General features: G+C 36.9%; 1 protein-coding gene across 5 annotated transcripts in view; it reads left to right on the top strand.

Moving 5' to 3' along the window:
• LOC124153890 (dynein heavy chain, cytoplasmic) overlaps nucleotides 1-16,504 on the top strand; it is a 116,953-nt gene that overhangs the window by 47,000 nt on the left and 53,449 nt on the right. For 3 of the 5 annotated variants that reach the window (XM_046527275.1, XM_046527273.1, XM_046527272.1), the window contains 10 exons: nucleotides 58-258; nucleotides 415-697; nucleotides 997-1,130; nucleotides 1,241-1,367; nucleotides 1,842-2,076; nucleotides 2,150-2,336; nucleotides 3,159-3,282; nucleotides 3,466-3,554; nucleotides 10,432-10,461; nucleotides 11,974-12,209. In XM_046527275.1, the coding sequence (XP_046383231.1) occupies nucleotides 58-258; nucleotides 415-697; nucleotides 997-1,130; nucleotides 1,241-1,367; nucleotides 1,842-2,076; nucleotides 2,150-2,336; nucleotides 3,159-3,282; nucleotides 3,466-3,554; nucleotides 10,432-10,461; nucleotides 11,974-12,209 (1,646 nt within the window). The remainder of the gene's footprint in view (nucleotides 1-57; nucleotides 259-414; nucleotides 698-996; nucleotides 1,131-1,240; nucleotides 1,368-1,841; nucleotides 2,077-2,149; nucleotides 2,337-3,158; nucleotides 3,283-3,465; nucleotides 3,555-10,431; nucleotides 10,462-11,973; nucleotides 12,210-16,504) is intronic. The other 2 variants (XM_046527276.1, XM_046527274.1) reach the window with 1 other exon arrangement.

The raw sequence follows: 16,504 nt of genomic DNA, 5'->3' as shown, positions 1-16,504 counted from the left end.
TCATATAGCAGATTATCATACTTGCTTTTACTTACCATATTGTTATGTTATTCTCAGGCTCAAATTGTGGTCCTTGCTGCGCAAATCCTCTGGAGTGAAGATGTGGAATCTGCTCTGCAGCAAATTGCCAATAAACCAGCGGAAGGGCAAGCACCACTGGAAAGAGTTTTGTCTCAGGTTGAGAACACTTTGAATGTGCTGGCTGATTCTGTTCTGCAAGAACAACCATTGCTACGCAGGAAGAAATTGGAGCACTTGGTAAGTAGTTTGCACGTTGGTATATTGCTGTGAATGAATTTTTATTCTCCTAATACTGTATATATTTACTTTGCTCCTGGTAGAAATTGCTAATTTGTTAGATGCAGTTTTTTTATGCATTATTACTGTAATCAGAGGTCTATTTTTTATTTTCAGATCAATGAGTTTGTGCACAAGCGTACAGTCACTCGTCGCCTTATTGCTCACAAAGTGTCTGGCCCCAAAGTCTTTGAATGGCTTTGTGAGATGAGATTTTACTTTGATCCTCGACAGACAGATGTTTTGCAGCAGCTGTCTATCCATATGGCGAATGCCAAGTTTAACTATGGCTTTGAGTATCTGGGTGTGCAAGACAGACTGGTCCAGACACCGCTGACTGACAGATGCTATCTTACGATGACCCAGGCATTGGAGTCACGTCTGGGTGGATCTCCATTTGGTTGGTATTTTTGATGCATGCATGAATTGCCTCTGAGATATATATGTCTGGACTTGGAATCAAACCATGGGCCTTTTCAATGTGTTCTGAGCGCAGTGTGCAGACCACTTTGCAACCCAGACTGTGCTTTAGCTGTTGGCAATTTTTTTGTTTTGATCATTATTTCTATTTCAAATCCAGGTGAATATTATCTCTGGTAGTTCTTATTAATTTAATTGCTGTTTACATGTCCTTCACATTCACTTTGTGGGTGGAGTCATGCTGTATTCCTTGAATTTATTTTAATTTGTGTTCATTAGGTCCTGCTGGCACTGGGAAGACAGAATCTGTGAAAGCTCTAGGGCATCAGCTTGGAAGATTTGTTTTGGTTTTCAATTGTGATGAGACCTTTGATTTCCAAGCGATGGGCAGGATATTTGTTGGGCTTTGCCAGGTAAGGCTGTTTGGGTAGTAATAAGTATTTAATATGAATACATGCACAAATCAATTAAATTAAGTATAGTATGGTAGAATTGAGTTTTCATGGTGACTTTTTGTGTGCAGGTGGGTGCCTGGGGCTGTTTTGATGAATTCAACAGATTGGAGGAGAGAATGTTGTCTGCTGTATCACAGCAAGTGCAGACAATCCAGGAAGCACTCAAGTCACAGCAAGATGGCAAAAAGGAAGGAAGTAAGTTTTGGTGCTATTTTATACGTATTGGTCTAAATTTTTGTCCTTGTAATGGCAGTAAATTTATTTTAAATATTTCTGCTTTTAATTTTTACTCAATTAGCTTGCCTTAATGGTTTTTAGGTTCTAACATCTCGTTGAAGTCTTTTGCTACATTTATTACAGTGGTTCATAGCTTTGTTTTTATGGTTGATTCTACATCTCTACAAATGAGCACAAAAGAGAGTTCTATCCTCATTACGTGTTTAGTTTAGGCTATGTCAATTGATGTGGCCAATCATTTCAGTGAGCTTTCACCTTCTCTATTCTGAATCTCATAGGAACACTCTTAGCTATGTTAATACTTGAATTACTTGACCTAATAAAATTAAGTGCTTAATTAATTTTACTTGTCAAAACATAAATCTGTTAGTAACTTATACTTTAAATTAATAATCAAGTATGTTTACCATTCATATTTTGCTTTTGCTTCAGGTATATCTGTTGAACTGGTTGGAAAACAAGTGAAAGTGTCCACTGATATGGCCATATTCATCACTATGAATCCTGGGTATGCTGGCAGATCTAATTTACCTGATAATTTGAAGAAGCTCTTCCGATCTCTTGCCATGACGAAACCAGATCGTCAGTTGATTGCAGAAGTCATGTTGTTCTCACAAGGATTTCGATCTGCTGAAAAGCTGGCTAGGAAAATTGTTCCATTTTTCAAGTAACTATTAATTTTTTAGCTCATTGCATAATGATTTCCTATGCGTTATGTTAATAATAATTTCATTCAATAGGCTTTGTGATGAGCAGTTGTCAAATCAATCACATTATGACTTTGGATTACGAGCGCTGAAGTCTGTGTTGGTGTCTGCTGGAAATGTAAAACGAGATCGAATTCAGAAGATTAAGGAGGACAAAAGAGCTCGTGGAGAGATGAATATTGATGAGGCAACAATTGCTGAAAACTTGCCAGAACAAGAGGTATTGCTTTGCTACTTACCTTTATTCCATTTCTCTCTTTTGAGATTCTGGGAAGCTAGTCTTCTCCATTTTAGTAAGCATTATTTGAGGGAGGATATACAGTGCAACCTCGATATAACGACACCCCACGGTGCACTAATAAACACTCGCTATAGCGAATTGTCGCTTTACCGGAGGTGGAGCAAATAATAGCCAATATACCTGTTGCGAACAGATATACAGGAACAGAAGTGGTGCGGCGACAGATAAACATCTATCCGATAAACGTAAGCATAAATCCAGACGAAAGGCGATGTTTTTTTGCATCACTAAATTTCCTTACTCAAATAACGACTAACTATTCAAACAATTTATAAGCGCCGCACTGAATAAAAATCATGCAAAGCATTGTTTCGTCAATCATTATATTTATCGAACGACAGTTCACCACATAAATTTGAGACTGAGCACTCCATTAACTTCATTTCTAACAGATCGCTAGCAGTTACAGAGGTTAAGGAGTCTTGATGAAAGTCTTCCGGCGGTGAAACCCTCGCTATGGCGAGAGCCAACGCCGAAAGGGTCTCGTAAAAACAAATTTTTTAACACGCTTATTATAGGGTCAATTGACGGTGCATCGGCTATCTCTCGTAATAGCGGGGGTCTCGCTATAGCCCGTACTCGCTTTAACGAGGTTCCACTGTATATTATTCATGATGCATTAACTTCCAGTATTCATGATTAAAAATAATCCTTTTTACTCTTTGAATCAAAGTGGGATATTTTGTGAGTCACCAATGTTCAAGGCATTAATGTGGATGTTTGTTGCCTTTTTTCTTTTAGATATTGATTCAGTCAGTATGTGAGACTATGGTCCCGAAGCTGGTTGCCGAGGATATCCCTCTTTTGTTCTCTCTTCTGTCAGATGTTTTCCCGAATGTTGAATACACTCGTGCTGAAATGGCTGGTAATTATTAAAATTGTGTGATTAAATTTCGTATTCATTATCTGTTAGCAATTAGTTCTCCTATTTGTTTGAGGAAATAATGGATGCTCATCTTGTGAAATTATTTCTCATGGTTGCATTTGCTTGAAATAGTTCTCAATGTTTTCAATACATGCTTTATTTTCTTAAATTTTGATTTTTAAGGTCTGAAAGAACAAATTAGAAAGGTTTGCCATGAGGAATATCTTGTTTGTGGAGAAGGTGAAGAGCAAGGTGGCGCTTGGATGGAAAAGGTAAATATCACAAAAATAATTCTTAAGAGCTCAATTCCAGTAGGTGTGTTAAACATAACATAGTATTAGGATACTCTGTAGTTAATTTTGCTTGTATCCGTTATTACTCTTTTTTTCATACTTGATTGTTATTGTGTGTGTGATACTGGTAACCTTATTTGTTGTAAATTTGACACTAATGCCGGGGATGCAAGGCTCTGCAACTAGTATTTATTAAGCAGTCAAGATTTTGAGTACAATATAAGCAGTTTCTTCTGCTGTAAATTGTAAAATTATTTGAGAAATCTTGTGGACACAGTAAATATTATGTATATGATCATAAATGGAATTGGTTTTTCGTTACACTTAATATAGTCCATACAGGTATTTTTCGTGCTCTGTGATGAGATGTTACTTAAACTGCTGACTTTTAAGAGTCCAAGAACTTGGGTAAAAAAGCAATGTTAAGGGCAGTTCAAAATTAATTTAAATAAGTATCAATATTATTTCTTGAATGGATTGTTTCAACCAAGAAGGATGTTGGAAAAATTAGTTGATTGCTGTTTGCTACCTAACATGGCAAGCTTATCCTGGTTCTGAAGCAACCTATGCTGTAATTTGGTATATACTTGGAGCAAGTAGGTAGAGCTAACTTCATTGCATCACAAGTCATTTTCAGCACTGGCAGTTCCCCAAGTTATGTAAAAGATTTATTCTAGCAGCCATAATGTGAAAAATTTTCAACTACCTATGTATAAAATTGTGAGTTGAAAATTTAAGTGTAAACTTTCACCAACAGTAAGCCCTTTTTTTTGAGATTGTGATCTCTGCGAATAAATTTGAGGTATATTTTTGGCAGAGTTAGATTCAGCCACATCAGTGTATGTTCATTATGGGCAAAAAAAATCCTAATCCAATTGCCTGAAAGAAACATCTTGTGAATGTCTCCCCTGCAAATTGACCAATTGCTCGCATAAAAAAATGTGGCATTAATGCTGCAAGCCAATGAATATACCTGATTTTTATTGCATTACTGTAATTGGCATGGGGGGTAAGCTGAAATAGTTAATCATAGGTAGTCTATTATGTTGGAGATGCTTCAGTAAATATAATTGTGTTGTTGAACATACATTGTGGACCAAAGCAATTGATATTATCCTCTCTTCCTTTAAGCTTTCTGTGTATCTGAGAACTTTGCTCAGCTGGGTCCTTTACATTGCTTTTACCTTCGTCTAACTCTTATATTTCATCTTGAACTGACCATTTTGGACCCAAATTCAGCTCGACTACGGACTCGAATAAAAAATAGTTGGATTGGTTGTTGGCAGGAATTAAAATTAGAGATGTGCAAATAGTATCCGTGAATATTCGAATACTGGAAAGTATCCGATATTCGAGATCTCAAATAATTATGCTAAAGGTACGACTTTGAATACCTCGAATACTTTGAATTTGGCACCATACACTGTTGCACGCACGTCATTGGTAGTTGACTCGGAAAAATGTAGTGAACTCTAGTCATTTAGTGCATGCAGTGCTGTTTTAGGCAAATCAAACAAAAGGCCCCAGCTCACACAGGGTTCGTATTACGAAGACTATAAATCAAAAGCTTCAAAATAAAATATCAAGTTACAGGAGAATAATAGAATCGTGTGTTTCACCCTTCCCTCTTTCTCCCCCACTGACCTTTTTCTCCCTACCTGCTTCGAAGTTCCCCATTTATGAAGGTCAACTGCTGCATGAGTCATCTATTAGCCCAAAAGATGTCTAACAATGGCTTTCGGCAATTGATATTACACCTTCATTGGATTGAAATATTAGTAATGTGCGCGTAATTTAAAAAAGAATAAGACCAAACACAATGTATTTCGGACTTTATTTAAGCATTTTACGCAAGGAAATAAATGTCAAAATACGATGAAGACTTAGCATTCTGGCGAAACTCTATATCCTCGCAGCTGAGCTTCTCGGAAGTTGATGCGGTATTTTTTTCGGAAAACATATACCAAGTTACAATTTATGAGTTATGCTATAAATCTATTGTCACAGTCTTGGACGAAGTCACAGACGAAGGGATATTTTCATAGGATATTTGGTTTCTCCCTGCTAGCAATTTGAATTCATCTCCTTATCTCGTGAGAACTTCCAAAGATGGACTGAAAATAATTGAAGAAGAAGAAAATCCGGTGGAGGAGCGTGTGTATTTTGCAAAACGTCTCAGATTGTCCGCTAGCACTTGACAGTAGGAGTGGGGGTAAAGCAGGCTACCTGTTGAAAATAAGAAGTAGGATGAAGCCAGGTATCTGATGGGCGTGCCGCTGAAATTGCGTTTGGTTGATAAAAATGTATGCTTCAGATAGAAATCCATCGTAGCAGTGTAAATGCCGAGGCGGCATGCAATCATTTTTTCGCGAGGTGGTGTGTCACCATAGGATATTTGAAAGAGATGTTAGTTGAATCAACTATATGCCCAAATTGTTACCATAAAATAAAATATTCCATTAATCAGCTAAATTCCTGTTTGAATCCTTTAAAGGAAATCACAAGTACTCGCAAAAATCCTGGGTTTCCTGCTGCTTAGGCAACCTAGTCAAACATTCCCGCATTCATCGTTTTTTCGTCCATTCCCTTGAAAAACGATAGATTGAGGTTCCATTGTATACCTTTTATTTATTTATTCATGAAGTGAAATAGAAGAAGAAACGTATGTTTAATATGCTTTTTGCAATTCTAGTATTCGAGGTATTTGAATATTTGAGCAATGATTTAATACAGTGGAACTTGGTTAGTACGTTCCTCCTTAGTACGTTTTCCTCCTTAGTACGGCGATTTCCCTCGGTCCCGGTACCATCCGAACAAAATACAGGTAAAAGAATTTGGTTAGTACGTTTGAAAAAATTGCTCTTTCCTGGTTAGTACGCTCAATTGCTTGCCGTGACGCAACCCGCAACTCGTTCTCTAGTGTCTTCTTAAGGGTCGCAAACGTCTGAATTCATGATTTAATTTATAATTATTAGCCATTAACATTCTTCCATTCATTCCACATCTCTTTCTTCTACCGTAATTTATCCAAATGCATTTCTGAATTCTTGTGACGTGCTGAATAATAAAATGCGGCCATTTTTCGGGAATGTCTGACTATGAAAAACTACAGCCAATAAGAAGCCCCAATTTTCCCCACCCCGAGCTCCTCACCTTCTGTTGCCATGGGAGCGCCCACTGCTGCGCACCAAGTTCGTGAGTGGGCAATTGTTGCTATTGCACGAGTTATCATGATGATGAAATGAGTCTTAACGGTATTAGACAATTCCCACATTATCTTAAGCAGTGCTGCTCCATAAACTCGACATCGTGCGTATTTACTTGACTACTGTTGCGGGAGCAGACGATCCTCTGGATCTCCACGCGAAGCTTAGCTTAAAAATACTTGATCTCGGAACGAAAGCAGACGACATTAGACAAATTTTGAAAGTAAATTTCAACTGTTTAATATAAAATTTTCTTGTAATTACGTCGTAATCTAATAATCTTGCGTGTCATCAGTCGATATATCGATCGATTTTACAATCGAAATGGTATAATTCCAGAAGCGAATGTCTACGGCTGTTGCCGTAATTTGAAAGTCAATATAATTTTGCCCAATTTTTATGATGTTTAAAAAACCAGTTGACTTACTCCGGGTTGTTGTTATATTCTCCGAGTACGCTGTGAGAAAGAAAAATGACTTGTCTTCGCTTGTCTGAGCTTCACTCGTCCTCGTTCTGTAAATATATATTGGATAAATCACGGGAGATAGACGCCGTAATCATGGAATCTCCGGGATGTCCATGAAAAATTGCGATTTTTATTCACATGGTATTGTTTTTCATGGTAGCGCTCATTTTCTTGATTTTAAATGTGAAAAGAGTTCAGGAAGGCGATCCTATGAGAACTACCAATAGTAATTGTAATTATGACGACTTTTTCACTGATTGCAATAACCCCGACTGCTATTATTTACTTTCCTCGTTAGTACGTTTTCCTGGTTAGTACGTTCATTTTTCGTGGTCCCTTCAGAAACGTACTAACCAAGTTCCACTGTATTCGCATTCGATATTCGAGTTTGAGAAATCTGCTATTCGACCCATCTCTAATTAAAATATATGCTCTTCATTGTAATCTTTAACACTCTACTGGAAAATGATATGTATGAACTTTTCTGGGACTATCCACTTACTAAAGAAATAAAGGCAGCTGATATTTCAGGTTCAAACTTGTCCTCCATTCTCAAGGCTACTAATGCTAGCTTGAAGTGACTGTCGAAAATTTGTGTCTGAAGAGGAAGAGAAGATTGGTCAAGCCATAATTGTTGTGGTGGAGAATTGTTGTCCAGTGGAGACTTGGCTCTACTGATCTGTATTCTTTCCAGAGTCTGATTTCAAGAGCTGCTGATAATTAACCAATATCTTTGTTGAAATTCTTCCTCTCCAACCTTATATCTATTGCCTCTTTTATTTAGCAATCCTGAAATTGGCCTGATCACTGAAGCACCCTATCTGTCATCAATGCTATTATTCCAATTTATTTTATTGTCTGGACTCGGACTTTGCTCAAGTACTACTTATTTTTCCAACTCATCTAGTCAGAAATGCTTGTGACGTATGTCAGTATAGGAGAAATAGTTTTCCCAGTTTCACTCACTTAGATGTGACAATATTTGCAGCAGATTTTATATACTCCCAAAGTCATGAGACCAAATGGATCCTTTTCCATCAAAAGGCAGTCTCTTAAATTGTCCAGGGTGGCAAAGCTTCGTTTGGAGAGGAAGAATTTCAACTTAGATACTGGTTACTTGATCATCATCTCTTGGAATAGGAATCTAAAAAGAAATGAGATGGCTAGAGCTAAGTCTCTTCTGGTCAATGGTTATCTCCCTCAATGTGGGTTGGACCAATCCTGCTCCCCCTAATGCTAATTTTCAATGTAGACTTCCAGCTGGCAACAGTAGCCTAATTAGAATGGGTAACAGGTCATACCCCAAAACATTGGCTGCCTTTAATTTTCTTACCCAATGGCAAGGCTTTGGAAAGTTCATAGATGTCCTGCATTGAATGTACTTACCTTATATTGAAGCAGTCAAAGAATTACAAAAATGGCCATTTCACACTTTTGATTGCCATTTAATTATATTCTATATTTATGCGTTTTCAAATGTTTTGAGAATAGGAAAATCACTATGTGCAAGCATGATTTTTCTGTATTTAACTAATAGTTAAAATTATATACTTTGTATTTTAAAATTTTTGTGTAGCAATGTGGAACTGAAGTGTTAATTCTTTCTTCCTGATTATGATAGATACAAACTCTTATTTTAGTGATGTATTTTTATGCAGCATGCATAGCATATTAAATTTAAAAAATTAATAATAAATATAGGTTTGTGCATCTATGATATTGTCGTGGAACAATGCTCCCTTCCAGCGATGCATATAGTGAAAGTATATTAGTCTTGATCTCTCCTTCAGTTTCACTGTCTGTCCCCAAATACCTCTTGACTTCTTAACTTCAAAGAATTTTTAACTTCCAAGCTGAAAGACTTATTCTTAAAGGGTATATGTCACTCATATGAAAGGATTTGAGTCATTCCTTGAGTTTTACTTCCTGTGTGTTTTCAGTTGAATCAACTGACTCAAGATGCTTGTGGGCTCTAGAGATATCTGAAGTTTTTTATATCATATTTAGGTGAGGCACTTCGTTGAACAGAATACCTACATACTTATTTTTGCATAGTTGTGGTTTTCTTGTTGCTAGCTAGTTCCTCAATTCTCTTTAGAGCTCTTATACTAGCATACATGAAATACTCTGTTTCATGTGGTTGTTCTAATGCAGGATTCTGTAGGTAGGTTTTTGTGGAAAAGCAGATCTTCCACTTCATCTTCAGCACTTGTCCACGGTTCATGGACCAGTATATGTCAGAATATTTATTAACCAGATTAAATTTAATAAAAAAAATAAATTAATATTTATTATTTCTATTTAATTATTTATTTAATAGAAATATTTTTTCTTAAATTCAAAAATTAAATAGAAGAAATATATTTTGCTTTTCTCTTTGGTATAAATGCAGAAAATAATCCTTATTATGAACTTTTTGGTAAAATAAATACATATTTATACTCTAAATCATTACTTGTAAAAAAATTGAAGAAAATTATTGGATTTAATTAAAACATAAGGGTGGGGGTGGGCTGCTTAAAATAATTCTTGATTGAAGATCGTCAGCTTGGAAGGTGACTTGGGACAGACAGTTCACTGTAGACCTACCTCATTGGACAGGTGACATTAATTGAGGCGGGTTAATTAAAGAATGATTAGTGTGAGAATAGATTTACATGGGTTATGCTTTCTGCATTGTACACCTGAGAAATTCATGCTTCTGAATTACTATTATAAGTTACTTTCCATGCAGCATGTACATATTTACCATAGGCAAACCCACTTCGTCAGAGAACTGCACACAAGAAGCTGGTTCAATTGAAGTTCCACTGCATTACTTTTCATTTTATGATTGATGTTCATCGAACTCTTTGCATTCCAAAAATCATTGAATATGCATCTTCTCACAAAACATGGCCATTAATGTATATACCCACTTTACCTAATAAATAATTAGAATGATTGGATTCATTTAGATGTGAACGTTGCTGAATTTTGCCCTCCCAATTTGGTATTTCAGTCATACTGGAAGTCCTAAGGTGAAATATTTTGTGTATGTAAGTCATTTCAATGAGTGAAAATAGCCCATGCATGCATGTAACGGCTTTTATGAAAATAGAGAGGGGAGCATTGTTAAGCTAAATGAGTTGTTATTCTAGGCCATATAAAACAAGTTGTTTCTATTTTTTTAATGTCACTGAAGGGATTGGTGGGAGAGACATGGTGTGAGAAGGTAAGATGATCAAAGCAAGTACTGCCTTGTTTGTTTGTCTGTAGCATGTTTGGAGTATTAAATATTCATACCTCGTCATGTTTTTAAGCTTTAAATGAGTACTTGCTGATGAAAGAGGTTTTTTGGTTTTGAGAGGTTGTAGCAATATACCTTTGTTGATAATTTATGCTTCACACCAATGGCTAGCTTATACTGTGAGTGTTAATGTAAAAAAACTATAGAAATGAAGTATCCTATCTGCATGGTAACTGTCATAGACTCTATACCCAGTTTCCACCTTGTATTTCTCAGATCACTCACCTTAATGACTATTCACTTTCAAATACAAAAGCTTGCAAATATTTCGAAAACAATTGCTTTCTTTGATTGTTGAATTTATAAATTTGTTTCCCTTTGCGATAGGTGTAAGTTCTTGTAGGTGATTTATGGGTTGCATCCAAGCTGTTAATAAAAATTTTTATTTCCAGTATGATGATTTTTACCCTTTATAGTAACCATTTGATTTTGATCGTTATTCCATCTCTAAGTATTGTTTTTAATTAAATGCTATTTATGCAATATAATGGGTTCTAAACTAGCAAGTTTACTTCTCTTCTTTGATAAAGGAAATCTAATGCATTTCTTGGTTACCTTGTTAAGGATCATGAACTTAGTTAATGGAAAATTTAAATTGTGTCCTTTCTACGGGATCATCTTTGCTTCTTTGCCAAATGCCTCAAAAGAATGGACTAAGCAATGAAAATAATGTTTTTTCTCTTGTGAGTTCTTTCTACTGTTGTATTTACGTATAGCACACTTCAAATGTCTTGTAATTAATTTATTATGGAGGATATTTTGAAGTTACTCTTCAAGTATAGTCACAGAGTTTCATTATGAGTGCGAAATATTTGTGAAGAGTATCAAGAATCTATTAAATTTATGATTTTTTCATGGTCGTAGGACTGTACATAATCATTTTAATAAGTCTGTAGCATTATTGGATTAAGGTAAAGTTTTCTCTTGTGAAGTTGATAGGATTTGGGTCATTGCAATTTGTGAAAAAATAACTTGCTTTGAAAAGGATTACATTTGTTGTTCTTCGCTGTCTTTTATTTTGTATCTACAGTGTATTCTTAACTCACATTTTGAAGATATGATGTCAGTGCTTTGCTATGCCAGCTTCTTTGCTTTCAATGTGTGTGCTATTTGTCCACCATATAAAATGACCCTTTGAGGTTTAGGTTTTGTTGTTTGAGTTTTCTGTAGATGTATACCTCCTATCTTAGCTCTCTTGGTGAACTTATGCAGTTATGGTAAATTGATGGAACCCATTCTTATGTATCTTTGGTGAAGGGTAATTATTCAGCATATAATGACCGTAAGCTTTTAATTAAGCCTTCTGGATCTTGTTTTAAGGGAATACTATCTTTGCCATAAATTTGAAATTAGCTTTGCTTTAAGTGTTTCTTTTATTCTGGTTGCTTGAAGTAATTATGCACCAAATAGTAAACAAATGGTCTTGTTCTATTCCAGGTCTTGCAGTTGTATCAAATCTGTAATTTGAATCATGGCTTAATGATGGTGGGACCAAGTGGTTCTGGAAAGACAACTGCTTGGAAAGTGTTGCTCAAAGCTCTTGAGCGTTTTGAGGGCACTGAAGGTGTTGCTCATGTCATTGATCCCAAGGCAATTTCTAAGGAAGCCCTCTATGGTGTCCTTGATCCAAATACCAGAGAATGGACTGATGGTCTCTTCACTCACATTTTGAGGTGATTATCTTAACTTTGTCATAAAGACACCTGCAGGGCTGTTCCACTCATTGTATGGCCTGGCCATAAGTCATCATTGACAATAACTATGGCCTGGGGACATACATATGGCTTCGAGTGATTCTCATCTGAGCAAATGGCCAATGGTTGGGTGGTAGCTAAAGCCTCAAGGCTGTAATATATCCTGCCTAGGAGGTCGTCATAACAAGGAGCATATATGAAATAACATTGCATGCTTAAGAGTTGTAAAAGGAATTTACAAAGTGCCATTAATTATATTGCCAATGTCTAAAGAGAATGGGAATAATGCCTGGGGGCACATGTGTATTTCTACAGGCATTGTCTAGATATGTGGAAGAAAGACATCAATTTCATCTGGTAAGGATGAGGATAAGGGATATGTGCAAGCCGTTCTCATATTTAATGGTGATATTTTCATTAAATATTTCTGTGCGTCTAATGAAGTGGTTACTTACTTAACCGACTATTTCCCAGACTGCATATAGGGCTTTCAACTTCAGTTATTTTGTATTTTACGGTTTATTTTGGCCTAATTAAGATGAATTTTCAGAAAAAATTATTATATTCATCATTACATATGATTTGCGTAATGTTGCGTTTGCGCATTGCTGGGAAAACTCCGGTAAATAAAAACAAAAAGAACTTTTCAAATCTTAGGTTGCATCTTTTATTTTTCATCGTCACTTCTGATGAAATGTATACAGTAAACTCTTGATTTTACGAAGTCAGTGGGACCGGAAAATTGGCACTTCGTAAAATCGAGTTTCGTAAATTCAAACCTTTTTCATAAGTCACGAAAAAAATGTTCGCTTTTGTTTCTTCCGCCGTTTTTTGTCTTTAGTGGTCTTATTTAGATGTTTTCGGTGGTTATTCTCGGTATAATTCATAGAAAAGGCTTTTTCCTATCGATTAATGATGTGAAAAATCGTTAAATAATTATACCACCATAAAATTCCCATTTCTTGTTCATACTCCAACATCAACGATCGCTAAAGAAATTCCCAACCAGTTTAGAAAACGTAATCAAATAATGAATTGAAATGTTTATTATAAGAATTTACAGTAATAAATTTGTGGTTAGGAGCCAATAGCTACTATTAAGTATGCAAAAGATAGATATTTGTTTCGGACACCCACGGAATTTTAGCGGCAGCCGGCCTAACCGCCATTTATGTCGCCCTCTATCGCTCAGTGACGAGAAAAAAAGAAAAACAAGGGTCTTAGCCCGTTTCCAAAATAACCTTCGTAAGTTAATATTTCGAGTTACTTCGTATTTTCAGCAGAATGTGCTCTATTTTCACTGAGATTCAATTACGATCATAAATAACGTAGGATGTGATTATCTTCTGGCGAATATTTGAAGTAAATTCTGTTTGAGTTCTCCGTCCGACTACTGTGTTCCATCATCTTCGCAGCCGTTGCCATAAAAGACTTAATTCTTCATCAGGACTGTATTCTTCATACCGGGTGTGAGGTGACCTGTTCATATAGTATGTTTCTCTCCTTTTATGCCGACAGGAGCAAGGTTCCAACCGGAAAACGACAGGAGAAACATCTTACAGTATCGGAGAAATATAGATATAAACGTTATTATCCACATTGATTGTTTTCCTACAAGAGACGTTTTATCATTTCTCAACGTGATTAAGTATTGGTTCACTAGCGTGAATTCCCAAAAAATGACACGCAAAAACCTGTACCGTCACCTCATTTAGTTTTCGTGTTCCTTTCTCCGCCGTATTGAAAGTTATGCAAACGATCATTGACATAGAGAAAAGATTTTCTTAGTTTTAGCACTAAAAAATAGTCGCGCCATAATCGTAAATAAATATAGTGTGGAAAGAGCAAAGAAAATAATTTCAATTGAAAAGTCAGCTGAGAAGAAGAGAGACAATTATAAGCGCGGCACCATTTTCCCGATAGTGGAAGATACTTCTTCCGCCTCTCTCCGGTTAATAACTTCTCCCCCGTTGCAGGTAAAGATGAACCATGCCCTTCTCCACAATCGGGGAACGTTCCCAGTGGGTGGGGTGAATAAGAGTGGGATGGGGATTGCCTGAGGGAAGAAGTGTGGTCATCACAAAGACTGGTGAAGGGGGCAGGACAAAGAAGGGTGGGGAAATGGCCTTCAGCTCTGCCTCAGTCTACTTTTGGGGGCCGTATTTTTTTGCGACGCACACAAGCTCAGTCACCTTAGGGAGGGAGTGAATGGGAAATGCTGGGGAAGGAGGGGCTTGGGATGCGTAAGGTGGGTGTCAGCAAGATCAGCCAAAGGCGGCAGGAGGGAAGGGACAAAGGCTTTTGAAAGACAGAACCCCAGCATGGGAGAACGGGGAAGCGCGTGAGAAGAAAGTTCATGGTTAGACTTGGAAGTGCGTCTTCATTACGAGAAGCCTGAAATATAAATTGGCGGTAAATAGAGCCCAATACTTAAGATATTTAAGTTGTTCATTCACAAAGGCCAATATATATACGAAAAGATATTATGGCGCGGATTGCATGTATCAACGTCCATTTCGGGATGTTATTAATTTCTGTTCCCATTTATAAAAGTAGCAAATAGATTTGAAAGAATGATAATCATGAATAAAAATATCTAAATCGATATCCAAACGTACATGAGCAAAATAGATGAATGCATACATACCGATCCATCGCAAGTAATGCCGCTCAAGCTTCTTCCGGTACTGGACTTTAAAATCTTGGATAATGCCTTGGTCCAAGGGCTGGGACTTGCTAGTCGAGTTCGGGGGTAAAAAGAGGACTCGAACATTAGCCAATTTTAGATCTTCCACGTATTTATGAACGGTGGCATTATCCATTATTAAAACTATTTTGCTGTTCTCTCCAGCAATTTTTCTCTGTAGACGTATAACCGTTGGCTGGAAAATTTCTCGGGTCATCCAGCTGTTTTTATTTGCATGGTAAAAAACGGGGAGGGCTTCCAATTTTACATGTTTTAAGCACCGTGGCCTTTCAAATTTCCCAATGACATCGGGCTTATTTTGTCCGTGCCCGTTTGGTTGACGCACAGCCCCACAGTAACACGCACTTTACTCTTTTTTCCCCCACGGCACCTTTGCCCTTTGAAACCCAGGGTTGCGTCAGGTAATGCATTAAAAAATAGCCCAGTTTCAGGGGCCAGCGAGGGTAAGCTCGTCGAGGAAAGGATTAGGGATTAGGGACCCTTCGAAGTGCTTCGGCGAAAAGTAGTCAAGTAGTCTTCGAAGTACGTTCACAGCAGTGCAAAGGGTTAATTAGGGGTGTACGAAATGCTCCGCGCGACCTTCCTGACATGTTAAACCACGAATTATTGTCGATGCTATGTTTACGAACATGCACGTAAATAGGGGCATAATGTCAGCCGCGATATTTTAACTGAACTCCTACTCCCCCTAAATTCCCACAGTGAGGTTTTTGGCGACCCATTTCTCTCCAAAGTTGCATTATCATTTACGATTTCGCACTTCTGATGGACCACTGTTGGAAGCGCTGATTTTTTAGCTACTTACGCCGGCGTAACTAGTTTTGTTGACAAATTTTTCGCCGTAGTTCGTATAAACGAATGCCATTTGTTCCTAGGGACCGAGCCGAGGTTCGTAAATTCAAAAAATTTCGTATAATCGAAACTTCGTATAATCGAATAGCGCCATGTATTTAGCATAGGCTTTTCACCGGGACCGCAGTATCACTTCGTATAATCGAAAACTTCGTAAAATCCTGCTTCGTAAAATCAAGAGTTTACTGTAGTAATATTCTGCGTGGAAGTAAACATAGCACTTTTTGCAAACATAAATTATCTTTGATTCGCACACTACATCTTCACTGGAAGTTATCAGTATTCCTGCAGATGAAATATTGATATGATATGATTAAATGATATTTTGCCTTGACGGGCATGCTGGAGTATGTCATTTTTCTATGGTGTCCTGTATGTGGGTACCCATTTTTATGCCAAATGTCATCAGTCTCTCCATTGGAAACGATTTCTTTCCTCAGTAAAATTCTTATGACCTCTGACCTAAAGTCTTCAATGAGGAATTTCTTTGCCCGTGATTATGGTTAATTGCAATGGCAACCTTGGTTTATCATATACTCATGTAATCATGGATTAATTCTACGGTTGGCATGTTAAGCTATTGACGTAGGTAATTTTTGTGGTAGATTTTTGTGCTTTCTTTTGGGAGTATAATTCTTTTGCAATTTAAAAAATGTATATTATCATTTGATCAAGAATTATAACTGTGGCATCAGGAAATTTAGTACTATGGTAA

The sequence above is a fragment of the Ischnura elegans genome, chromosome 2 (genome assembly GCF_921293095.1).
Source record: "Ischnura elegans chromosome 2, ioIscEleg1.1, whole genome shotgun sequence".
Taxonomy (NCBI): Eukaryota; Metazoa; Arthropoda; class Insecta; order Odonata; family Coenagrionidae; genus Ischnura; species Ischnura elegans.
This window is presented reverse-complemented; position numbering and strand designations above follow the sequence as displayed.